Source organism: Lipophrys pholis, assembly GCF_963383615.2.
Source record: "Lipophrys pholis genome assembly, chromosome: 20".
NCBI classification, from domain to species: domain Eukaryota; kingdom Metazoa; phylum Chordata; class Actinopteri; order Blenniiformes; family Blenniidae; genus Lipophrys; species Lipophrys pholis.
This window is the reverse complement of record NC_137648.1, coordinates 16829475-16855725: the sequence shown is the minus strand read 5'-3', so window position 1 is coordinate 16855725 and position 26251 is coordinate 16829475. Positions and strand designations below refer to the sequence as shown.

The window sequence follows — 26251 nt, the reverse complement described above, 5'->3', positions numbered from 1 at the left end:
TTGATTAATTTATGTATTTATTATTTTGCTGATCTGGGAGAGAAACGGCATTCACGCAAAGCAAGAAGGACGTTATAAAAATAGTTTTTGACTTTAAATATAGTCTCTGTGTTGAGTCGACATTAATTCAGTGGTTTGCCCTGAATAAATATTAATTACAAGCTTCAGTCTTCAGTAGAAAAACAATGCGATTAATCGCAATAAATCACAGAAAATTGTGCAATTAATTAGTTAATTTTTTTAAATTCGATTGACAGCACTAATATATATATATATGTATAAGCAGAAAGTAAGGCAAAAAAAGAGCTTCAGATCTGATGTCAGGGAGCAATGACCTTAACATATGAACCTGTACATAGCTCTTTGACGTTGCTCTAATCTGCGTGCATCTACTTTTCACTTTATTTCAGTTTGCTTTCGGGGTCCCAGAGTTGCATTTGAAGGACATTGCCTGCAGTTTAGATCTACTGGAACGCTTCCTGGTTTTCCCCAGTCGCAGAGGACTCTATGCTGTTCGCAACGCCATGTGCATCCTCACCCCACAGCGGCTGCAGATCATAGAAGACAAATTCTATGCCAACGTGGACTTCTTCAAAGTCTTCAGGCTGGTCAGTGTCGGTTTCACTGGAATATTGGTGTAGTGATCACATTTTTTTTTCAAATTCAACTTTTGTCTTGACATAGGTTTAGATGACATAATGAACTATTAGCAAGATACGCTATTAAATTACCAAGCAGTGTCCTCAAATGTCGACCTGTAGCCACAGTGTGACTAATTAATGCAAATAATCTGATTAAGTTGACCTTTAAAAAAAATAAAGAGACCACACTTTATTTATGTATTTATTTTTTTGATTTGTGGTTGTTAGAGTTTGTATAAGTACTCTAACTGTGGGTGCTTTGTTCATCCAGGAGAAAAGCTTTACAAATGGTGAATCTGAAACCTTATTCTGCAAGGTATTGTGACTATATGTACAAAAAAAACAAAAAAACCAAACACTTCATTGAAGTCAACTAACCACTGGAAAAATGCCCCTGGGCACTTGGGAGCTAGTGTGCATATACTGTGTATTTACACAACGCATTAGAGGAACAAGTCAAAGCACGATTGGGGCTCGGACCAGGCGACCGCACCAAGACCTCTCAAATTACTGGTCTGCGTTCTACCCAGATCACTAATTAGAATTGAGTCACTACCAACCATGACAGTGGCTGGGGTGACAGATGAATAAAGCTAATGCATGATCTTCAACACTTCAGAAACTTCTCTTTAAAGTCTTGAAATCAATGGGCCGATTTCCTGAACTTGATAATATTGTTTTGTCGGTAAGAGTTCAAAGTCATAAACCCTGGTGTTTTGGTGTTTGTAACATTCAATTTTTACATCCTTCAACATCTTGTTCTGTTGACACACTGAAAGTCCCCAGAGACGTTATTATCTGTTCGCTGGTTGCCGGAGGCTTTCAACTGAATGTAGTAATACTAGATTGTACACGATTGTGTCTGAGCTCCTGGTTGTAGGTCTGACTTAACGACAACAGTTCGTATGTCAAATACCGATCAAAAAGTAACAAGTTTCTACAAGCCTATTGTCTGAAGCATGAAACATTTTCAACGTCTGGAGACGTGATAGGTAAACAGCAGCTGTTAGTATTTTTATAAGGGCTGTGACTCATGGGGTGGGACAAATATTTCTCAGGGGAAATGCAGCGCTGAGTAAACAAAGCCCCATTATTCAGTTTAAAAAAAACAACCTCAAGATGCGATGTTGTGTACAAGACAAATGCACTTAAGAGCTTTTTTTTTTTTTTTTTTTTTTTACGTTTTACTGCCTTCACCTACAATCTGGTACAAGCTGGGCTCCACGACGCTAAGTTGGACAAAGTGGCATGCAGATAAATGGATAGATAACCGTGTAGTGCAGTTTACTGAAAATGTGTACTTATTTTAATCAATAGAATTACTTTGACAGGTACTAAACCAGAAAATAACTCGTTACTTGTAATAGTAGGTTGTGTGCCACTTCTAAATGTCTCTCCTGAATCGGAAGTGCTGACAGTGTGTGGATAGTTGTATTGCTATGTGTCACACTTAAGCTGAGCTGTCAGCACTGTGTGGGTCAGTCTGACGACACTCAATAACTTCAGCTGAAGTTACATAAGTTAGTTGGAACACAAATGGTGAAGCACAAGTGCTGTTTTGGTTCGTTTGATAAGTCTGCTAACCTTCACTGCAGTTTCTGGAATAATGCAGAACTAACGCCTTCAAAGAAAGAGACCTGTGAACTTGAAATTGTTTCTGCTGATGTGCTTCCAAACAAACAGACGGAACCCGTAAGCATGAGCTGAGCAGACAGACTTGGCCTCTTTGTGTAATTAGCTTAGTGTAGACACACTGCTCCCCTTAGTAATCAGCTCGCTCTGAGAGTAAACATGAGCCACAACAAGACAGACGACTGCACTTTACCTCATCTTCAACCAGGTGGAATCACATGGCGTCAGGCCAAGCAAGCTTAATTGTATGTCCCTGTCTGCACTGTGGCTTCAACATGGTTGGGTACTTTTCAGTGTCATTGCCTGTGTTGATTTTATTCTTCCTTCTAACCTGATTGCTGTAGCAGTATTTCTACAAAAACATGACTTGATACATAATAGGTGGCTATAAATTGCCTGTAGGTGTGAATGTGAGTGAAGGCGGTTGTCGTTCATCACGTCGTTTACCTTGCGATAAACTGGAAAGCGCTGTTCAGCACTTTGCTTCCCAGAAACTGACTACAGTGGTGTTAAAAATGGACAGATTGATGGATGCTGTCAAATGTTGCTGTCCCCCCATCTATCCATTCGTGCATCCATTTATATTCGCATCCATAATTTAAGATCGCTTTTTCAAACTTAGAGTGACAGTGATTTGGAGCTGACTCAGCTGCATATGGGTGAACACCCAGGACAGGTCACCAGGGCAAACACCCACACTCACATTTATACTTACAGGCGGAGTCACCAATTAACCTTAAACACATGTTGTTGGACTGTGAGAGTATCTGGACAAAAAGCAACACACGCAGCAAGGTGCACAGCTCCGAACTAAGGGTGAGGCAAAAGTTGTAACTACTGCGCCTTCATGTAACCCTGTTGCGACAAGCCTAAATTGAAACTGTTCGACTCCAGACATGAATTTTTACTTAAATCATCCCCCTTCTCTTTCACCCACATGCATTGAGATAGGAAGACATGTCAAACAGGAAGGATGTTTCCGTTGGCAGTTCAGTGTCTTGGCTTCAGGCTGCTTCCTGAACCTTTAGCCTATTGTGTTGTGAGCTTTCTGGAAAATTTCTGGGAAAACCAGCACATCTTCGATAGAAAGAAGTGCTGACAAAAAGACGAGAAAGTTAAAAACAAAAACAAAAATCTTGAACGTCTAGAGCTTTACAGAGCTCCCTGCCTTTCTATAAATCAGCACCTCTGTGGGGAAGACTTTGGATTTATGGATATGTGGTGTAAACATAATTCTATGTTTACAGTTGAAAGATTAAATGGTACTAACTGTTTGTTTCCCATTAGCTTCCTCGTGTTCTGGACAATCACTCCAATGGCATTGACATCCACTTCTGGGTACGGATTGTCTCTGCTGTCTCGGACCAACTGCAAGAGGTGAGGCAGAGTCGTGCAGCCCCTAGTAGCGCCATTCAAAAGTTCACCGCTTCTATTTTTAGCTGTCAGGAAGCAGTTGCTTCCTCTTGCCTGGGTTTTTACGCAAACACAGACGGTAGGGGGATAACATTTAGTGCGTATTAGGAAGCCTAAATTCAGAACAGGCCAATTTAGCCTCAAAAAACAGATATATCACGAATGTGGAACCGTCCCTGTGGAAAAAGAAAATCTGAGGCGGCAGAAACAGGTGAATCCTCCTTCCATAGAAAAGGTTAAATGGCACTGATGATTAATTGGTGTGTTCCTATGTCTTTTTACGTTGGCACACTTTAGGTTTGAGTTTCATGCAGTGGCTCATCATCAGCAGTAAATTTGATTTAAGCCTGAAATTATCTCAAGGACTTAAGACATGCTCCCGCCCTGTAAACACTCTTAATGTGAGTGTGTGGAAAGGCTGTAATGTTTGTTGTGGATGTTTCTATGGAACATTCATTGTTGCTGTCAGTCAGACATCCTGCTGCAGAGACTTGTGTCTCTATCAGGGGTATTCGACTAGGAAATTAAAACACACACATGCACACATGGATTTTTGATTCCGCTTTCTAAATTACTCCAGGGTTCTCCAGTGCACTTCCATTCCAACTCAGTCATACATTTCCCTTCAAAATCTCTTCATTGTGTCAGTATAAAAATGGCTATCTTCCCTCTTCTCTCTCCAGTTTTTCCAGAGGAGTAGCTCCAGGGAGTTTTTCCAGGTGATAACTCCACTCTTTCAGAGCGATCTGTCCTTCAGGCAGGTGATGGCCGCTGCGTCCAGCCTGGTGTGCGGCTACACTGAGGGGGCTTTCTCTCGAGTCACCTCTTTCAACTGGTACGAGGATAATAACTACAAAGCCTTCCTGGGTATTGCCAGTGCCTGGACACAGGGCCCCTACACATATGACAACAGCACCAGTGAGTGGACCGTTCACATCCTCAGTGTCACATCTATTTATTTACTTAACTGAACTTAATAGCAGCCACCGACAAACACAAAACTCTTCAGGACTCATCATCAAGTATAAACAGATTATGTTTGAGTGTATTTGTGATTTAGTTGCGCATAAGATTACATTTTTTGACCAATTCTTGCAGAAATGACAACAGGTTTACATAATTTCTCTTGTAAGTACATCATTACTCTTGGGATTGAAACATTGAACACATTTTGGTTTATGGTGAATAGTTTTTGATTCACATTTTACTACAATAAACTTTTCCAATAATTGAAAAGTTGACATATTTGTCTAATTTTCTCAGCAAATAACCTAAAACTTTGGCACAATAAAGCATAGATTATAAATGGATTAAACTCATATAATGTTTTGTTTCAACTACTTTAGCATTCCCACTTTTCATGATTTGACACATTTACCCATTCACACTAAATGTAGTCAACTTCCAAATCCCCCAAAATTTGTTTAAGGATGGATTCCTGTTTTCTTTTTTCAATCGTGGCTATTATTTTGTGGTTTAGCCTTTTACCTTGTACCTTTATCTGCTCAGTTTAATATTCAGCATTATATTTGGAATAGCATTACAACACATTTTTCATGGTTGTTTTGGATGACGTTTCACAGTACTGCAGCCATTCTTGATGTTTTCCTTACATATACATTTGAAATGATCCCTCTCTGCAGCTCCATTCTGTAATGACATGATGAAGGAGCTGGAGTCCAATCCCGCCACTAGGATTGTGTGGAACTCCGTCAAACCAATGCTGATGGGACAAATCCTGTATGCTCCTGACTCGCCGGCAGTCAGACAAATCATACGAAATGTAAGTAGCCTTGAATTTACTAGTTACATAACAAACATATTCTGTTGATCCAGCAACACCGCTTTATGACAATATAGAAACAACATGCATTACAATAAATAACATTAATGATGTATTAATTGTGCATTTTGGGATTCTGTTGAATTAATCCTAATAAGGAGCAATAGTGACAATATCTAAGAATGAAATCAAATAAATATGATATCACAGACCACCTCCTGTACCTGCTTTCAGTTACCAGATGACATCCATGTCTTTGTTTCTTTGAAGTGGCCGAGTGCACAGCAGTGAACAAAGCTTTTTCCCTCAAAAAGGGATCAGCTTTCCTCATGTCATGTCCAGCCCTTTGTATCTAGATGTAGATACGTGTTGGTCAAAGCCCTTGAGGGGGGCAGCAGTCATGGATGGCTTGGTCGCAATGGAGGAACACAGGCTGATCGGCTGTGGTGACTACTACACAGTCTAGTGGCGCCATGGCTTTTTCAGTGTTATGTAAGCACCAGAGTCCGTCCTTAAAGACGTGTGATCACGCACACACAGAAGCGCACACACACTTGTGTTTCCTCTTTCCTGACCTCTAATGACCTCTTTGTTTTCCTCCTTCCCCAGATTGGGATCTTAATTGCACTTAGAAAGTAATGACCAAGGGGTTAATCCATTACTTTACAAGACCAAAAACATAGTTTCTATAGGCTCTTTGTTGTCTTGCTCTCAACTCATGTCACGCATCGGTGTGTCTTCTGATGAACTCAAAGCAAAGATGTGTGTTTTCATGCTTTATTTTTCTCCTGCGTTATAAAGATGAACTTTATCGGTCAAATCTGTATTGTATCTTTAAAAAGCTTTTACTCTGTTAGCCCACAAACACTGTAGAGACTAAGAATCCATTTATTGTTTAGTGCAATAAGGCCTGGCATTTTCTGTAAAGGAGTTTAAACCAGAGCACTTTACTGAGCAAAAATAGAGGATAATGCCATGGCTCAGCTTCAAATCCTTTTTTAAGCTGTTGCACCATTTTAATAAGCTTTGTGCAACCTCTTTGAATTAAATGATTCAACATATAAATGTATCTTTTTAGTATTTTCACAATCAGGTATTTACCGTCAGCCTCATCAGTTTGCATCAATCAGTTGACAGAAACTTTATTCACGTAAACATATAGAAAGCCAGACACCCAAACATGATATTTTATCAAGTGAAAGAATGCTTTCACTGTTCTGTTTGACAGAAATGCCTCGAAGACCCCCTCTCCTTTTCCTCTCCTCTCCCTCTGCCTCAAACTGCCCCACGGTATGAGGAAGCGCTCACTTGTGGGAATGTGACTGGGATTCACTGGGTAGGCTGAATGCATTCAGCCAGTTGTCACCAACGGCCTCCATTGTCACCCGAGCGCCATTGTCCTCATTGTCACCCAAAATCAGACACACACAAGAGGAAGGCGTTTAATTGGGTGTACTCTTGAGTGCTTTCATCCCCCATTGCACATGGCTGAATGCTGAAATCGCCAGCCTTGGGTATGTGCCACACAAGGCACTGTACACACACACACACACACACACACACACACACACACACACACACACACACACACACACACACACACACACACACACACACACACACACACACACACACACACACAGAGCGTTTTAAGGATAAGTGTGCGGTAAATATTTGACGATTTGGCACTGAGAGCATTTGTTGTACAGTTTCTGACTATCTGTACAGGCGGGCGGGACTTCTTTGTGTGAGAATGTGTCTGTTGTCTTTGCAAAGCCTGTTTTCACAGGGAGTTTAATGTGGGAATGGTATGTAGCAGGAGATTAGGAGCTCAGTGACAGTGTGTGAGCTTGGATGTCTGAGTGTTGTGTACACAAGTGTTAATTAGATGTTTTCCCAAACATATCGATGTTTCGTGTTGCCAGTGTACATGCAAAATGTTGCTACTGCGTGTGTGTGCATTTTTGCTAATGTATTTCCAAAGTGGAAGCACCAGCACACAGATATACAAACACAAGTTTATCTGTCCTGTAGGCAAACACCACGTTTGAAGAGCTGGAGAGGCTGAGGACGATGGGGAAGGCCTGGGAGGAAGTGGCTCCTCAGATCTGGGCTTTTTTCCAAGATGGAGTCCAAGTCAAGATGATCCGGGTAGGACAACAATGTAATGTGACACAATTAATCAACAATGGACGTTTTTTTTCACATGACAATAGGTGACAAAAAATATGAGTCCACAAAATACAAACACAGGATCACTGAACTGATTTAACTTCAGTTAAACATGGCATCCACACTGTCTGCGAGACCAAGATAATGATCTACCTTGTTTGTTGCCATTCAGCTGACATCCAATGCCCTACAATTGTCCTTGTGAACGACGTGATTAATGATGTTGTTGTTATTTAATCCTGATCTTTATCCTTGCTAATTTTGCTGAGGTCTCTGGGATTTCCTGCTAGAATATGAAAGCTTATCTTACTTAAATATGCCATCTCTTTCCCTTTTTCATTCATCCCTCTCTTTGTCACACTGTACACCCTTTATGTGTATCATTTCATTTTTATACTTCAGTGAAAGAATGCTGGTTATTGTCCTTTCTCTCCTCGTCATGTTACATTCATCCTTTATTTGTCTGCTTTTCTTTTTTGTTTCATCAGTTGTTCTTGTCTACTTTTTTGATTATAATTGTTCAACACAGTCTTTTTTTTTGTTTGTAAGGTATTTTCTCTTATCTCACTTATTCTAACATGATTACTGTCTTCCTACCAGTATCTCAGTAGTGTCTTCTTTAGGGGAAAAAAAGGGAGACGCAAAGGGAGACGGAAAAATACTGTGCAAATGAACGTCATTATCCTGCTTCCTTTTGTTTCAGGACACCATCCGCAATCCGTCCGTGATGGATTTCATTGACAAGAATCTGGAGAAGGCGCCGTTCTCCTCCAAACACATCCTCAACTTCCTGCACAACGGCCCACCGGAGAATCGTGCAGCTGCAATGCCTAACTTTGACTGGCGAGACATCTTCAATCTCACTGACTGGGTCATTCGAATGCTCAACCAGTATGGGGAGGTGAGTGGGCATAACTGAGTGAAGTGTGCTTGCTGGATATGTTATTCCTTTTGCAGCCTTTTAAAAAAGCACATTCTAGAGTCTGATGATTGTGTATCAGCATGTAGAATTGTCCTCACTAGTCAAAGGGGGTCCACATTTGGAGATAAATATAGGAAAGCAGACTGTTTTGCCATTTTGTTTCACCTGAAATGTGAAGTCCTTGAACGGGCCTATTCACAAACTAATCCAATTAAGCACAGGTCCTGTCGCTGGATGGTTTCAATACCCCAGTTACCTAACCGGGCTGAGCACAGTACCACCCTTGACGGGATGCGTGCATTTAGATGAGTTGTTTTCACACTCCCTAGTCTGTCACTGGGTCCAGAGACAAATAGAAATCCACCCAGATGGGCAAGAGCCAGCACTACAAACTCACTGTTTAGTCTCTTTGTTTACTGCTGATTGAGTGGAGAATTTTAAAGAAAAAAACCCCCAAAACATCACATACCATCTCTTTTGAGAGCCCTCCACATTTGAGTGGCCCATTGCTTTTGAACCCAAGTTAAAATTTCTCCTTTCCTTGCAGAGGCTAATTAGGATGAGAGGCCTATCGCACTGGGGAGGTGACACGGGGGGTGCCTTGGGGCATGCCATGCTAGATGGTCGGTGCTCTTTGTTTTTGTCCAAGTTGAAGCTTACAGCACTTGAATGTGACAGGGAGAGTGGGAACGATTGAAGCCGATTAGATACAGCTGTCACTCCATCCACCATCCTTTATAGAGAGGCAACAATGACCGTGGGCTTGATGGCTGACTGGCTCTCGTTGGTGGCATGCATGCATATCACACCACCCAGAGGGACTTGCAGTGTTTGTGGACGAATACTTCATAAATGGGGGGGATGCTCTTTTAGGGCGGAATCAATTGTAGGGCATGTTTAACGTGTATTGTGTCTCTCGATGCATACATGCATGTATTTTGGTTACATATGTGTGTTTGCATGGCTAATTGTGTGTATGTCTGTTTGGGGAAGGTATTCTTTGGATAGGGGGAGGGGGTTTAGCCGTTTTGGACTGATTTCTTTTGGATCCAGCAGATCCTTATTAGCATCAACCTTTAGTGAATGGCTGTATCAGACACGCTTTTTAAGGAGAGGAGAAGCACTGTCTCTGCAAACATGTGAGAGTCCCTGTGACTCCGGCCAAAATGGACTTTTCACCTTTTAATCCATGCTGGTAGCCTGGCTCAAGGCATGGCCACGTTGGTCAGTTTAGACTATCTATTTCTATCCACACTGGTATTTATAAGTAACTGTTTTGTCTGGATTCTTGACAATTAAAGATTGAAATCCAAGGCGACTTTAGTTGTTACCTAAGGTTTTCTTGTATTGGGAGAAGAACATAATTTTCACTATCTCATGAAATACTTACACTTTGATTTACCGGCACAACCTTTTGTGAAATGAATTATGTTTTCCAGATTCACATTGAGATGATTTGCAATCACTTGCTGATCCTCTATGTTTCATTTGATGCCATAACAACCTTGCTACTCAAGTGTATTCAGTACAAGTCTATAAACAATACCTATGAAAGGAATGAGAACTGGGTAGTGTGGTTTGGTCTCTTTCATCTCATAGGGAGGGTTCAAGTGAAGGCCTTCACTTTCTGTGTGGAGTTTACATTTTTTCACTATTTGTGCTTGAGATTTTCTCCTGGTACTTTGGTTTCCCTCCACAATCCCAAAACATGCGAGGTGAATTAGCCAAAGGTGTGAATCTCTCTGTGTCGGTCCTATGATGGTCTGGCAGCCTGTCCAGTATGAACCCTGACCAGAGGTGTTCAAACTCATGTTAGTTGCATTTGTTTCACATGTGGTTCAGTTTGATTTCAACTGGTGGTAAAAGAAAGCATAGCCAATAAAGAGATTCCAAAATACACATAAATTCTGCAAATGCTCTCAGTTAATGCACTTAAAAAGGAGTATTTGATGAACTGTCAGTTTTGTTTGAAATGTACGTCCAATATCAATAAATAAGAAAAACCATAATTTTGCAGCTTCAAGCATGCATGTTCACTGAAACTCAACGTCAGCACTATTAAGATTCTAATAAGGACTCTTTCTCTGCAGCTTCACTGATCTCTCAGCTTGGAGCATGGTTATCATCTGTTGCTCGGTTTTGTCTTTCATTGTTGTATTGAGATCTACAATTGGCTTAATCAAGGTGTGCAAACTTGATGTCATATGCAAGCACATATGGAAGCTGATCTACTGCCTGGCTGCAGTGAGGATTTCATCTGATAAATAAAAAAAAACAAAAAAAAAAAAACAGGCAGGATAAATGTAATATGTCTTGCCTTGATGAATATGCCTTGTTGGGCAGGTCCAACAAGATCAATCAATTATTTTAACACATCTAATGTGATTTAAACACCCAAAACAATTGTTTTCATGATCCTTTTTATATTGAACTTGTTTTAAAGGAAGGGCCACCCTTTAGCAGAGAAAGCTGCTGTTATTGTGCTGAGGATTTCCTCATCTGGCCCCCCACCAGTTTAATTTGGGAGGGTGTTATTATGAGATATTTTCTTTTTTGTTGTCCAGCAGTTGTTTTTACACAGCATGTGAAAGACCAACACTCATTTGGTGTCCTTCCATAACACGTCCAATTTCACGTTATATTTCATTTTTGCATGCAGCAGGCGCTCAAATCTCAGTCCAGTCTTTCCATTTCACACTCAATTACCGGTAATTACATATGCAGCCCAGATTCTCATTAAAATACTCCAGTTTGCATGTATTTTCTCAGTTGTCACCAGTGTAGTTACATTTCTTTGTGTGAGCAATTTAGTGCTTTTTATTTAGCATCTCAGTAAGTCAAGCCCATAATATTTTAAAAAGAGTGCTGCACAATTTTATATCCCATGTTTATCAGGTTATCACAATTAGGAGCATATCTAAAATGTTTTGAAAAAGGTTTCTGATGACTAGATATCGTTCAAAATGCACTTTGAGAGGTACTTCTCTTACACCCAAGTGAAATTACCTCTTTTTCTTCTCTTTTCTCTTTTAGTGCGTGGTCTTGGACAAATTTGTACCCGTCCCTGATGAGGACACCGTCACTTACCGGGCCTTGAACCTGCTCGAAGAGAGCAAGTTCTGGGCTGGCCTAGTCTTTGTGAATATGTACTCTTGGACCAACAATGTCCCCCCACATGTTCAGTTCAAGATCCGTATGGATATTGATGTGGTGGAGCGCACCAATAAGGTCAAAGACAGGTCAGATTTAAACGTCTGGAAAAATGTATGTGTTAAAAATAAAGGTGTAAAACATGTGGCGTAACAATATTTGTACTGCTCAGGTATTGGGATCCAGGCCCCAGAGCTGATCCTATGGATGACCTCCGCTACATCTGGGGTGGCTTTGCCTACCTTCAGGATATGATAGAGCACGGGATCATTAGGACTCACACAGGAAAGGAGTGGCCACTGGGTGTTTACCTACAACAGATTCCTTACCCATGCTATGTGGATGATCTGTAAGTAAAAATATGAATATTTCGTTTTAGTCATTTTGCCAAGGCAGAGTTTATTTTTGGTTTTCTTATTACTAAGGCAGGCCAACGAACCAAAATCTATTTAACTACAAGTTCATCTATAAAATGTTAGAATGCAATTCAAGCTCATAATTTCATTGAAAACTAGACTTCATTGGAATTTGTGACCCATGAATTACGATAAAATCAGATGCTTTTCTTTAATTCTTTAACCAGAGGCCATAATCATCACAATTAAACCTCATAAACCTTTGAACCATTTTAGTTTATGTGTTATGAACGTAGCATAAAACTTTTCAATGACATTCAAATTTTCTAATATGTGACTCATTTAAGTTTTAGCCCTGTTGTCCTCATTCGGCTTTTTTAAATTCTATTTCTCTCCTATCCAGCTTCATGCTGACATTAAACCGCTGTTTCCCCATCTTCATGGTGCTGGCCTGGGTCTACTCTGTGTCCATGATAGTGAAGAGTATCGTTCTGGAGAGAGAGCTGCGTTTGAAAGAGACCATGAAAGGCATGGGGGTCACCAACGGCGTCATTTGGTCCACCTGGTTCATCGACAGTTTCATCATGATGGGATTGAGCACTGCTCTCATTAGTGTCATCATCATGGTGAGGGAAAAAAATATATATAAATATCCCTCAACAATATCTCATACTTGACCCCTGAGACTCCTGATACGAGGTTTAATGAGTCATTTTACCACTATATTTATCTTATGATTCATTCAACACTTTTCTAGTCATGTTCGCACATCTGGATCATAAATGTTAAGCGAGCACCCAGTTTCACTCTGAATTACGTCACTTTTTCTCCTTGAAAGAATTAATTGATAACTGGCTGAGTACATAGCTGTGAATTATTAATGAAAGGCTGTGAATACCATGACATCATGGGAAATATGTTGATGAACGGCCTTGCAGGATTGAGTTAGTCAATGAATAACTCATGCAACCCGTAAAAGGCAAGTTCTGTCATGTTGCTCCGTTGGGCTGAAGGGCTGTTGCCACCTCTGGTGGAAGCTTTGTGTAAACTAATATTTAACAAAGAAACCTACACCAAGGCAGTGTTTATTTTGTTTGACTGCAATGTCATAGTATGTACCGTAACTATACAAGAGTATCCACAACACTTATTTCAGTATCTATATGAAGAAGATGCCTTGATTGTTTTTGCTGTGAGACGCATGGAAATATTTCATTGTGTGTTTCTCTTTTGCCTTTAGGAAGGAAGAGTGCTGAACTACAGCAACCCCCTCATCCTTTTTCTTTTTCTGCTCACCTTCACCACGGCCACTATTATGCAGTGCTTCCTCTTCAGCGTCTTCTTCAACCAGGCGAACCTGGCAGCGGCCTGCTGTGGCATCGTTTACTTCACTCTTTACCTTCCGCACATCTTCTGCTTCGCCTGGCAGGACCACATCACCAAAGACATGAAGATCCTGGTGGTGGGTGGCACCAGCTGAAAAGCCTCAATAGATACTGAGATAGAATAGAATTGTCAAATTTTGACAATAAATCATAAAAACAAGTGGAAGGAGAAAACTATTCGTTATTTCAGTTAACATACATTTTCAGAACCAACATTGGTGCTATGTAATTGAGACAAAAATTAGACAGTAAGCTTTAATGCAAAACCACAAGTATGGTGACAAACGCACAATTAAATGTGACTGAAAGCAATTGAAGGACATTGCTTCATTCTATAATTTTCTTCTCATTCAGAGTCTGTTGTCTCAAGTGGCATTTGGATTTGGTACAGAGTATCTGTCCCGGTATGAGGAGCAGGGTTTGGGTCTGCAGTGGGACAACATCCAGACCAGCCCCCTGGAGGGGGACGAGTTCTCCTTCCTCACCTCCATCTGCATGATGTGGCTGGACACTGTGCTCTATGCTGTTTTGGCTTGGTATCTGGACAATGTGTTCCCTGGTAAGGGTTTATGCATAACATTTACAATAAAAAACAAACAAACAAAAACACTACTATTTTTAGAATGTATTTTATTATCATTATCTTTTATCACAGGACAATATGGGATAGGCCGTCCCTTTTACTTCCCCTTCCTGCCACGTTATTGGCTCAACACCGTGGCTCCAGCTTCAGGTACTCTGTGGTATTCCAACCTTACTTTAGAATAAGTATACAACGTACTAGGATAGATACATTAGGAGTACATATGATGACTACTTTTGACTTAAAGAATTTTGCCTAATCGTTCACAGGTAAACTGGACTTGGATAAAAAAGGCTTTGACAATTTGGCGAACAAAGAGCAAGGAGAGCCGCAGAAAAAGGAAGAGGAGGAAAACCAAGATGAACTGCAAACAAAGAATATCGATAACATACCCTCATGTGAACATGTTCAGCCCGAGACTCCAGGGCAGGAGAGCCAGGAGAAAGATGGTAAAATGGAAAGACATTGCTTTTGCTGTTTGGTTAAAAAAAAGTATTTTTTGGGAGAAAGCCTGTGCAAGCTGTTCAACAGTTTAGTTTCAGTTGCATTTATACAAAGCAGCAAACAAGAACATCATTACAAAAAAAAAAGAACTTTCCCGCAACCGAAAAAGGAATCGACTGAAGCCCGTGGCTTATTTTACCGATCCTGTACCAATAAAGGGTTACAAAGAAAAATCAATAATCAAATACAAACCTGAATGACAACTCACACCATAACATTTAATTATTTGACATCTTACACTCTTTTTGAAAACAAAGAGAATTATACCTTTTCAGCTCATCATTAAGTCCATCCCATAACCTCACTCCCAAAACTGACACACATCTATATTTATTATTAACATTTGTTCTTACTTTACAGGTTTCAAACATTAACACCCCTCTTAAATTATAATAAGCCTTTCTTTGAAAAAAAATTTAAATTTGAAATACATGCTATTATTCAACACACGGAACATAATTTCTAATGTTTTTGAATATATAATATCCAGAAATTTGAATGCGGATGATTGTATGAAAAGTTGATTTGTGGAATACTGGTATCCAGCTCTATTTATAATCCTAATCACTCTTTTCTGCAATTTGATTATTGGATCCATACATAGCAATATAGCAAGAGAATATTCATTTCATCTTTACTTAATTTATTTGTCTGTCTGTCTGTCTGTCTGTCTGTCTGTCTGTCTGTCTGTCTGTCTGTCTGTCTGTCTGTCTGTCTAGATGACCTTTTTGGTGCTCACTTTTGCTTTCTTTACTCATGCCTGTGTGTGTGTCTGCATTTGCTGGCATATCTGAATGCACACTAACCCCTCCCAGCTGCATAGCATTTCAGTCTTGTGAAATCAAATGTTTTAGGAGCAGTTTAAGCAGAATTATTTATTTACTTGATGTTTACTTGAGATGTTTGTCTTTGTGTGTACAGAGCAGACCTTCTTCGAGGCAGAGCCAGCCGATCTCACAAAGGGCGTTTGTGTTGAGAACCTGGTCAAGGTGTACGGTGGCAGTCGCACACCAGCTGTGGATGGCCTCAGCATCAACTTCTACGAAAGCCAGATTACAGCCCTGCTCGGCCAAAACGGAGCTGGAAAGACCACGACTATGTACGTTAGATAAACCTCTACATATGAAAACATCCCCCCAAAGTGACGTAAAAAAAAGTTTTTTTAAATTACCTTTATCTCTGCTATCTTTCTCTCTTTCTCCTCCTTTCAGGTCAATTTTGACTGGCATGTTCCCTCCCTCATCTGGGACAGCCACCATTTATGGCAGTGACATCTGCACAGACATGGACTGCATCCGTCTGTCTTTGGGAATGTGCCCTCAACACAACATCCTCTTTCAGCAGTAAGTGACTCACACACACATTTTCCAAAGAATGAATCTTTATGGTAACAGAGCTGCTTAGACTATTTTGCATTGCACCTCAATTACGTATCACCAGCGATACATAAATAAATATGTTTTTGTATGGCATGTTCATGAATGCGTCTTCTTATTCTTTCTCAGTATGACGGTGGCAGAGCATATCCTCTTCTACTCACTGCTGAAAGGCCGACCAATAGCAGAAGCCGGGGAAGAGGTGGAGAACATGCTGCAGGATCTGGGCCTCCCTCACAAGAGAGACCAGCTGACCAAGAATCTCTCAGGTCTGCATGCACACACATATTAACGTTCACTTTAATGTTCATATTAAATAACACCTGCAGCATTGGAAGGTCATCGTGTTTGAATCCAGGAGGTATGCAGAGGAAGTTGTCGGTCGCCCTGGCTTTTGTTGGCGGGGCAAAGGTGGTGATCCTGGATGAGCCCACTTCTGGAGTGGACCCCTATTCCAGACGCTCGATTTGGGATTTACTCCTCAAATACCGTGCAGGTACTACTGACCCATGAGTTGTTTTTTACTTTAGCTGCTGTGATTATTACAGCATTGTATTAATGTGTCTAATAACAACACAGGGAAGTATTACAAGACATGCAGATGCCAAATGATGAACAAATCAAGCAGGTTTGTCTGGACAGGGTGCAGTTATTTCAGTGTGACTCCAATACATATAATGCATCAGTTATCCTGCTACTGACAGCTACGTACAGCAGTGTAGTTTAAACCAATACTGCCAAAAAAGGATCTTTCTTCTCCCCTATGGCCACATGACAGAGGTTAGTTGGAATTATTTTGAGTTATATATATTTTTTTTAATTCATGACACCAAACTAAAATACCTGTTGCCCTCTATCATTGTACAGCAGCCAGGTTGGATCATGACTGAACGTGAAACAGAAATACCCAAAGTGTTTTTGCATGTTTCTCTCCATTCGTTGCTTCGTCATCCCTCTATCTTTCTGTCTTACAGGCAGAACAGTGATCATGTCCACCCACCACATGGACGAGGCCGACCTGCTGAGTGACCGCGTTGCCATCATGTCTCAGGGCCGCCTCTACTGCTGTGGGTCCCCCATCTTCCTCAAGAACTGTTTTGGTGCCGGTTTCTACCTGACAGTTGTACGTCGGATGAAACCGGACACACTAAAGGTGGGGTGGAAAAAAATGCTTGAATTTGTTTTTAAATACATTTTAATGCCAAATTAAAACAACAACTTTAAGGTCTATGACCCTCACACTGCTAATATACCAATTCCTTGCTTGGGAGCTTACACGTGTGGAGTTTGCATGTTCTACCTGTGCATGTGTGGGTTTTCCTCTTCTCCCTGTGATGAATGAGCAGCTACTTCAGAGTGTACCCTGCTTGTACCCATAATTAGCGGGTATTAGTTTGAACTCCCTGCAGCACAATGTAGGATATAAGTGATAAATATGGATCGATGGATGGATATTACATTTTAGTAGAAATCCAATATATTGCTGCTGAATATTTCTCTGGAAAGACACAATTCAAGTTTTGGTGTGCTTAGATTCTGCAATGAAAGCTCTGAAGTAAAAATGATCAAACATTTCAAAGCTGCTAGTGTAACAACAATTATATGGATCTGTTTCCTCCTGCAGGCCAGCTGTGATTGCACAGAGGATTGTTCCTGTAATTGCTCAAAATGTTCAAAATTTAAAGCCAACCAGGAGGAGAGTCAGACCCCAGACAGACAGATGGATGGTAAGGACTCCAGTATGCGACACCAAGTTAATTGTCAGTCTCCCAGAACTTGTTTTTAAGTCCATCTATATTTAATATCGTGAATACAGTAGGACTTAAGCTCTTAGTTGTTGCAGTAAATACCGCCTCTTCTCTGGATTGACGTAGGTGTGCTTGGATACTGCACACACTGTCAACACATCTGAAAACACCCAGATCTTTTTGACAACAATTATGTTCAGTCGGTGTGAATATGTGCTCTGACTGAGTTGAATCGTGTCTCATGTCTCATGTCTCATGTAACTCTGAAATCACTTCATTTTAACCGATTGAATTTCACTGATTGTGAAATAGCATCAACAAGTGTGACAAAAAGTTCAATGAAGATACAACCTCTCCTCCCACTCGCCTCTAGGTGACATGGAGCGCATCACAGCCTTGGTCCATCATCATGTTCCACAGGCCCGTCTGATCGAGGCCATCGGCCAGGAGCTCACCTACCTGCTGCCCAATCGTAACTTCAAGCCGAGGGCCTACGCCAGCCTCTTTAGAGAGCTGGAGGAAACCCTTGTGGACATCGGCCTCAGCAGTTTTGGGGTTTCTGATACATCGCTGGAGGAGGTGTGTGGGAACAATAAGTATGGAAGTGGTGGCACTTATATGCAAGTATTGCAAGAAAATACAAAAAAAGATTTGCATTTAGAGTGTGTTAAACAGCCCTCTGATGGATTTTGCAAAAGAAAATTTGACGTTTAATAGGGCAATCTGTCATGCAGGCTGTGTTTGGCGCTCGCATTAACATAATTTATTTTGTAGATCTTCCTCAAGGTCACTGCAGATGGAAATGCAACCAACAAGAAATGCGTTCAAGGTAAACAACGACATGATTTCGTGTACTTTCTTTTTCCCTCTCGATTGTTAGTTTGTACTACCAATTTGTGCCCTCTTTTCTTTCACCACTGATTATGTGTGTCATCTCCTTCACTTGCCTCCTCAAACTCTCTCAGATAAGAAATCAATGCAACAGGTTTCTCGTGTCAGTCTATGTGGATTCAACAGAGTGGCTGTTGATGTGGAAGCGGTGAAAGGTGACAGTGCAGTTTTGTTTTGTTCTTTCAGCTCACAGGTCTGAACGCCTGCTGCTGCTGTTGTGGGAAAAACATGTCAGTTTCTTAAAAACTGCCACATTGGGCGTTTTCAAAGTGTGGGAGGATGAGCCCCTCCTTACAGAGCTTGAACCCCCGCCTCGACCCCTACCCCTCAAACCCCTTATTTGCTTTGTCTCACACCAAGTGTCTTTTTTTGGTTGAATGTCCAACTTCCTAATGTTTTTCACATTTTTAGATAATAATAATCAAGACAGTTGAGATCCATAGGTGATAATAAACCACAACTACATCCTGCTAGTCAGATGCTTTTAATGGAAATACTGGGTTAGTCCATATATAGAGTGTTTTACATCTAGTTTTGCTTATTGAGCTGCAATAATCCCGCCCTCTGCTGCACAACCTTCACCCCTGGAGGCCCACCCTGCACTTTGAAACCCCATATTTTAAATTAAGGTTAACTGCGAAGAAAAAAAAGATATCTTACAAAACATTCTTTAACTCTTGATAAATTAAAAAAAAATATCTGCACGCTAAGTATGAAGTTATAAGCTTGTTTGTTTTGCACAAGACGCAAAGCCTTTAAGAAGTTGATCAGCATTTGGTGGAAATATTACATCGGAATTCCACAAACATCTTATTTCTGCTAATTCCTGGCATGATGTGAGACCACAATTGTTTTTTTATTAAATTATTTTGATCCACTCCTGGAGGTGTATTTTGGTATCAGTGTTTTTCCCAACAACATTGTAATACAGAGAGCTTCAGCTTTGCCATTCAAACATATTGGCTAGATAATATGTTTAAGACGCACCACAGCTTCCACTGGCACGTCAGTGTTATGTGAACATGACGTAAAGACTAGTAAAGCTCTCCTGGCAAATGTTTTTTGATCACTGCCCAGAGGTGGATGAACCTGTCCGGGGAGCTGGATGGCTTCTGTGAGTCAGCGTTGACTCTGCATGCACATTGCACCTCATAACATGAACTTATTTCAGATTCCAATGGCCAGAACCCCTGTGATAACTCAGAAGGCAGCGCAGGCAGGGGATCCTACCAGGTCAAAGGTCTCTGTCTCACCATCAAACAGTTCTTCGCTCTGCTCATCAAGAGGTTGCACCATGCCACCCGCTCCTACAAGGACTTCTTTGCCCAGGTGACCGTCTACTGATAATTCATATAAACCACCAATATGTTTGCATTTGTTGAAATAGATACAGGTAACTTTAAAAGTTTAGCAGTCTTGCCCATTGCTAGTTTCTTTTGGATTTTTTTCAAATCTGCATTTTTTTTTGTTACTCACACTAAAGCATATGTGTGTGTGTGTCTTGGGTAGATTGTGCTGCCAGCCAGTTTTGTTTTCCTGGCACTGACTTTCACGCTCATCGTGCCACCGTTCGGAGAGTATCCCAGTCTGACCCTCACACCCTGGCTGTACGGGCGACAGTACACCTTCTTCAGGTTGGTACTACATCATTGGTTCAGAACTCCCGAACTAGTTGTCATTGATCTATTATGTGGAGTTTAACTTCTTGAATAAGATTAGCGTACAAAAAGTCAGAATTACTCTCCACTCACTAAGGTTTATCAGAAAATGAATTGTGATTTGGTATTTTGTGTATTTCTTCGCTGCAGTAACGAGCGCCCTACAGATGCTCAGATGAGATATTTCGGAGAGGTCCTACTCGACAAGCCTGGCTTCGGGACTCGCTGCATGCCGGATGAACCACTGGAGTAAATAATTCTCCCATCAAGTTCACCTCCTTGGTTGTGTGCAGCGTGGTTTTATTTGATGACGTTTTGTTTTGTTTCTCCCACTGGTAGAGATTTCCCATGTAGCAACATCACCACTGAGTGGGAGATGCCCCTGGTGAACCCGGCCTTGATCGACATGCTGGCCGGTCCAGAGTGGACCTTGATCCGACCGTCTCCTGAGTGCAAGTGCAGCACATGCAGGAAACTCACTATGCTCCCCGTGTGTCCTGCGGGAGCTGGAGGCCTGCCCCCTCCACAGGTAGGAGAACAGATACTGAATGTGTCCAAACAAACGAAACTCTACAAGCAAAATCACACCCACATAACACTTTTTGAAACCTGTCTGATTGAAAATGTGCATTGTTTTCAGAGGATCCAGTCAACAGGGGACGTGCTGTATGATCTGACTGGAAGAAACATCTCTGACTACTTGGTGAAGACGTACCCGACCCTGATCAAGACCAGGTACACGCTCTAATGCAGCTGTTTGAAAGAAGATACATTTGTGGTCACACTTCTCCAAAGCTTCTTAACTACTGTACCCACACTGTGATAAACACAATTTTCGAATTGGGGACTTCAAAATTCTTTATTTTTTCATCTTTTAATATATCTATCATTTATAGTGTATTTTATTCTTAAGTCTTGTTTTCTTCTTGTAATCTTTGCATGTCTTGGTATAGATCTAGATGTTATTTTAGTGTATTTAACCTGCATTAAATGGTAAATATGTTTATGTAATGATGAATATTATTTTAGTTAGTATCTATCTATCTATCTATCTATCTATCTATCTATCTATCTATCTATCTATCTATCTATCTATCTATCTATCTATCTGTCTGTCTGTCTGTCTGTCTGTCTGTCTGTCTGTCTGTCTGTCTATTGTAATTCAATTATATAAAATCTTTACATGTGCTTTTTTTGCAGCTTGAAAAGCAAATACTGGGTGAATGAACAAAGGTGAATATTTTAAACGATTCTCACAGAAGTCATTTATATCCTGTGTGTAAAATCTCACACGCATTTAAAAGTCGCATTTATGTCGTTGTTGTGGTGAAGTTCTCCCTCTAGTGGTTGAAACCGTGTAGTACACTCTTTGGTGTCCAGCTGGTGAGAGTGATGTTGTGATGTTGTGATGTTCTGATGTTCTGATGTTCTGATGTTCTGATGTTGTGAAGTTGTGAAGTTGTGATGTGATGGTCTCTGTTCTGGTTTGGTCTGTGGTGTTCAGGTATGGAGGGATTTCAGTGGGAGGACAGCTTCCTGTTTTAGAGCTTCAGCCGAAGACCGTTCAGGACCTCGCAGCTCAGATGGCTCGACTGCTCAATGTCACCGGGGTAAAGCTGTGTGTGTGTGTGTGTGTGTGTGTGTGTGTGTGTGTGTGTGTGTGTGTGTGTGTGTGTGTGTGTGTGTGTGTGTGTGTGCGTGCGTGCGTGCGTGCGTGCGTGCGTGCGTGCGTGTACATTCATCACTTGGATTTCTTTAGTAATATGTAATATGACCTTATTTGTTTTCTTTTCAGGGAAAACACTCCAAACAAACCCTAAATGATTTAGGGACGTTCCTGAGATACATGGAGACTCAAAATAATGTCAAGGTCAGTTCAATAATGCTCAGCAGTGGGATTAAACCTCCATCTCCATCATTTGGACACCTGTAAATGTTGTAGTTCTAGCAGACTCATATTTATTTATAAATTCAAATAAAATAAGGATACAATCCTGCAACACATGAAACATACAGCAATATTTAAAAAAATGTCAGTTGTCATCAATCAATTAATATAGTAATGCTTTATTAATAATAATATATCTAGTACATAAGTATAGAGCTCTATAAAGACGTTTGATTCGTTGTTGACAAATAGTTTTTGGGCTTTTGCTTGTAATTACAATTTTATTGATTTTAACTATAAAAATCCAGATAACACACCGTTTGTATGATTCCTATTGTTGTTTTCTGTTCAGTGTTTATTGTATGTATGTTTATATGTATGTCTTTATTTATTTATTTATGAACATGTTGTAATTGCAAAAAAGAAACAAGAGAAATGTTTCTTGTGCAATTAATATTGATCCCAGACATAAATTAAGTGTGACAGTACAAATTCCCGATAAAGAATGTGTAGTGCTTTGTAATTGAGCAACATTTCAAGGACGTGTCAAAGTGACATATTTACTGCTCCTCTCAGGTGTGGTACAACAATAAAGGCTGGCATGCGATGGTATCCTTTATGAATGTGGCCAACAACGCTATCCTCCGTGCAAACCTGCCCAAAGGAGTAAACCAGGCTGAATATGGAATCACAGCCATCAACCATCCTCTGAACCTCACCAAAGAGCAGCTTTCTGAAATCACAGTGTGAGTGACCATCACCGTGCCAATTTTCATTTTCTGAAACTGTTCAAGGTTAAAACCATAAAGTAATTCCGGGAAAACAGAAAATATTGAAATTTTCCTCATACGTTTCTTTATGTTTTCCTCAGTTTGACCACGTCTGTGGATGCGGTGGTGGCCATATGTGTCATCTTCGCCATGTCCTTCGTCCCAGCCAGCTTCGTTCTCTATCTCATCCAGGAGAGGGTCACTCAGGCCAAGCATCTGCAGTTTGTCAGTGGCGTCAGCCCACTGGTGTACTGGATGGCCAACTTCCTCTGGGACATGGTAACGTCGCCCTGTACATTTCTTAGAGAGGCATTCAGTCGCTGACTGGTGTTACAACATTGGATTTGTCTTTTCTGTCTTCAGGTTAATTATTCCATCAGTGCAGCAATGGTGGTGGAAATTTTCATTTTTTTTGACAAGAAGTGCTACACCTCACCAACCAATCTGGAACCACTTATTGCCCTGCTTATGCTTTATGGGTGAGACGCACACGCACACACACGCACACGCACACACACACACACACTTTTGTTAAGGTCTCCATTGGCTGACAGTCTAAATATTTAGCCTAAATGTGACCTAATGTCTTCACCGGATCCTTGTTACACTCATACAGGTGAAGCTTACTGCACAGCAACATACATATGTGAAACCATGCACATAAACAACATTTCACACTGAAATATATTTTATCTCTATGCTTTACATAACTCATTAACTTTTTTTTTTTTGTGATGTAATTATATATTACAGCTCAGTTTGTCTCTGATCTATCTCTCGATCTAATTCAAATACTGTCTACATTATAATATTCATGCAATACAAATACTTTATTTTGAAAGTTTCCACTTATTTTTTTTCACTGTATGAAGTGCATTATTGTGAACACAGAGTAAATAAAACACCAATGGTGGACTTGCTAAATCCAAAGGTGATAAATAACAAAATATTCGTACTCTGAATAGATTTGATAACTTTCTTGTATTTTACTTAGGTATTTGTTTTCATGATGACTTTTTGCTTATACTCCCTGTATTTTTACACAAATCTCTGTACGTTCTCATCTATACTTTCTTGATAACCAATTCAATCCAATTCGATTCAATTCAATTCAAATTGACTTGTTACTTGTTTCAGCCTCTCTGGACGACAGTTCAGATTTGTAAAACGGTTTACAACAGCGAGCAATAACATTTTCCATACTGAACCTAGAGAAGGTGAATTTCAAAGTAATCAACTTACACCAATAATGGAAAAAGGTCAAGACTTCCTGTTACTCTTTCATAAATAAAAATCCATCCAAAATCTATTTTCTACCAAAATGAACAAAGTGGGGTTGAGTTTACAACTTTAATTCTGTTGTACGATATGTAATTATAGTACAATTAAATGTTGTTGTTTTTTAACCAACTGATGAGGGTGATATACAAAATATTTCTCAGTGAGTTGATTAAGAAAAAAAAGTATTTCCCAATCATTAGACTTCAACAACGACTTTGCTGAATTGATTCGTGATTTCTCTCACACTCTCTCAGGTGGTCTGTGACACCCATGATGTACCCCATGTCCTACGTATTCAGCGTTCCCAGCACAGCCTACGTCTCCCTGTCATGCATCAATCTCTTCATTGGCCTCAACAGCAGTGCCATCACCTTCATACTTGACCTTTTCGAGAGCACCACCGTAAGACATAGTTGTTGTTTTTTTTGTTGTTGTCTGCGTTAAGCCTTCCATCTCATGCTTCTCTTCTGTGTTCTCTTTGTGCTCAGGCTCTGTACAAGATGAACCAGCTGTTGAAGATCGTCCTGCTGATCTTCCCTCATTACTGCCTGGGCCGCGGTCTCATCGACATGGCCATGAACCAGGCTCTGACCGATGTCTATGCTCGCTTTGGTAATTGCGAAACCCTCCCGGACTCCTATTTCCACACAGATTATCAAGCAACAACTTATCGCAACCAAAGCGTCCATCTGCCCGCCGAGCTTCGAATGAATGCTGAGCCATTGGCTGCATCAGAAACTTCACACTGTACATTTGCTGTCGATTCCATTGCCAACTTTAGAGCTGTAACCCTTTTATAAACCACGAGCACTTCAAATTTCATTCAACAGTGCAGATGCATGAATGTAAATTCAAATGGGTAAATTATTTGTATATGACTTTTTATTGAATGAACTGTCGAGAAACATGGAAACAAGTGTCTGACTGGATGTAGGGTTTACAGTTGTGTTATGATTTCTTATGTTTTTTTCTTCAGGTGAGGACTACAGTCCAGACCCATACCACTGGGACTTCATGGGGAAGAACTTGTTCTGCATGGCCGTAGAGGGATTTGTCTATTTCATCCTTAATGTTCTTTTCCAGTATCGCTTTTTCCTGGATCACTGGCAAGTGCAAAAGACCTTCCAACTACAGTTAAACCCAATGGCTTCCCCCTGAAATTTGCATATGCAGTGAAATGCAAAGAAACTCCAGTCTTTCCTCGTGTTAGCCGAACCTGACACAACCCAGAATATGTTGCGAGTAGCTCATAGATTAAGTGGAAGATTATTTTCTAAGGGTTTTTTTCTTGATCTTTTTTTCGACTGGCAGGATACCTGACGGGCCGAAGCCTCACATTTCGAATGAAGATGCAGATGTGGCAGAGGAAAGAGAACGAATGTGCCAGAGTAGAAAAACAAATGACATTTTACGCATAAAAGATCTTTCCAAGGTTGGACATTCCTCTTTATTATGATAAACCTTTGACGTAATCAGACTGGATTCTTTCAGCCTCATGTGTTTGCCACTGTTTCTTTTCCAGACGTACACCGGAACAATAATTCCTGCTGTGGACCGAATCTGTGTCGGGGTTTCACCTGGAGAGGTTTTGTACAGGTTTTTCTTAATTGTTTTGAAAAGTGTTTCACTCTGCAGATGGAGCGTTAACGTGTTCTTATGTGTATCATCTGCAGTGCTTCGGCCTCCTGGGGGTGAATGGCGCAGGAAAGACCACCACATTCAAGATGCTGACAGGAGACATAGACGTCACCTCGGGAGAGGCCTCGGTTTCTGGTCACAGGTATTTAATGCCAACTCACTTTGTATGAAAATCCGATGGACTGGCGACCTGTTCAGTATTTACCGTGGATAAATTTATATAGAATATAAGTAGCAGACAATTCGTTTATACATATCACCAGTCAATGATACTGAAAATCTGAACTCGCAAGTTAATTTTAATTGTCTCTATTGATTAACATGAAGAAATCGTGTGAGCATAATATGTGTGCTGTCAGCACAGTGTTGGTCAGCCTGCTGATTGATTCACTCATTAAACTCATTAATTAGTTATTATCTACAATTGCACGTGTTCTTGCAATGCCATGGCTGTATTAGG

General features: G+C 40.6%; 1 protein-coding gene across 1 annotated transcript in view; it reads left to right on the top strand.

Annotated features, from left to right (window-relative positions):
• Positions 1-26251, top strand: part of abca4a (ATP-binding cassette, sub-family A (ABC1), member 4a) — a 34793-nt gene that overhangs the window by 5696 nt on the left and 2846 nt on the right. Inside the window, exons 7-44 of the mRNA XM_080489462.1 lie at positions 411-608; positions 3561-3650; positions 4370-4604; positions 5330-5469; positions 7504-7620; positions 8345-8542; positions 11597-11802; positions 11886-12062; positions 12473-12695; positions 13310-13531; positions 13809-14013; positions 14110-14187; positions 14307-14486; positions 15463-15640; positions 15753-15884; positions 16047-16186; positions 16276-16413; positions 16892-17070; positions 17542-17644; positions 18039-18244; positions 18440-18494; positions 19728-19885; positions 20066-20190; positions 20365-20463; positions 20554-20743; positions 20855-20949; positions 21415-21447; positions 21719-21824; positions 22010-22084; positions 22679-22848; positions 22974-23151; positions 23236-23351; positions 24408-24555; positions 24642-24765; positions 25130-25259; positions 25465-25585; positions 25676-25738; positions 25827-25933. Coding sequence (XP_080345588.1) covers positions 411-608; positions 3561-3650; positions 4370-4604; positions 5330-5469; positions 7504-7620; positions 8345-8542; positions 11597-11802; positions 11886-12062; positions 12473-12695; positions 13310-13531; positions 13809-14013; positions 14110-14187; positions 14307-14486; positions 15463-15640; positions 15753-15884; positions 16047-16186; positions 16276-16413; positions 16892-17070; positions 17542-17644; positions 18039-18244; positions 18440-18494; positions 19728-19885; positions 20066-20190; positions 20365-20463; positions 20554-20743; positions 20855-20949; positions 21415-21447; positions 21719-21824; positions 22010-22084; positions 22679-22848; positions 22974-23151; positions 23236-23351; positions 24408-24555; positions 24642-24765; positions 25130-25259; positions 25465-25585; positions 25676-25738; positions 25827-25933 — 5438 coding nt within the window. The remainder of the gene's footprint in view (positions 1-410; positions 609-3560; positions 3651-4369; positions 4605-5329; positions 5470-7503; positions 7621-8344; positions 8543-11596; positions 11803-11885; positions 12063-12472; positions 12696-13309; positions 13532-13808; positions 14014-14109; positions 14188-14306; positions 14487-15462; positions 15641-15752; positions 15885-16046; positions 16187-16275; positions 16414-16891; positions 17071-17541; positions 17645-18038; positions 18245-18439; positions 18495-19727; positions 19886-20065; positions 20191-20364; positions 20464-20553; positions 20744-20854; positions 20950-21414; positions 21448-21718; positions 21825-22009; positions 22085-22678; positions 22849-22973; positions 23152-23235; positions 23352-24407; positions 24556-24641; positions 24766-25129; positions 25260-25464; positions 25586-25675; positions 25739-25826; positions 25934-26251) is intronic.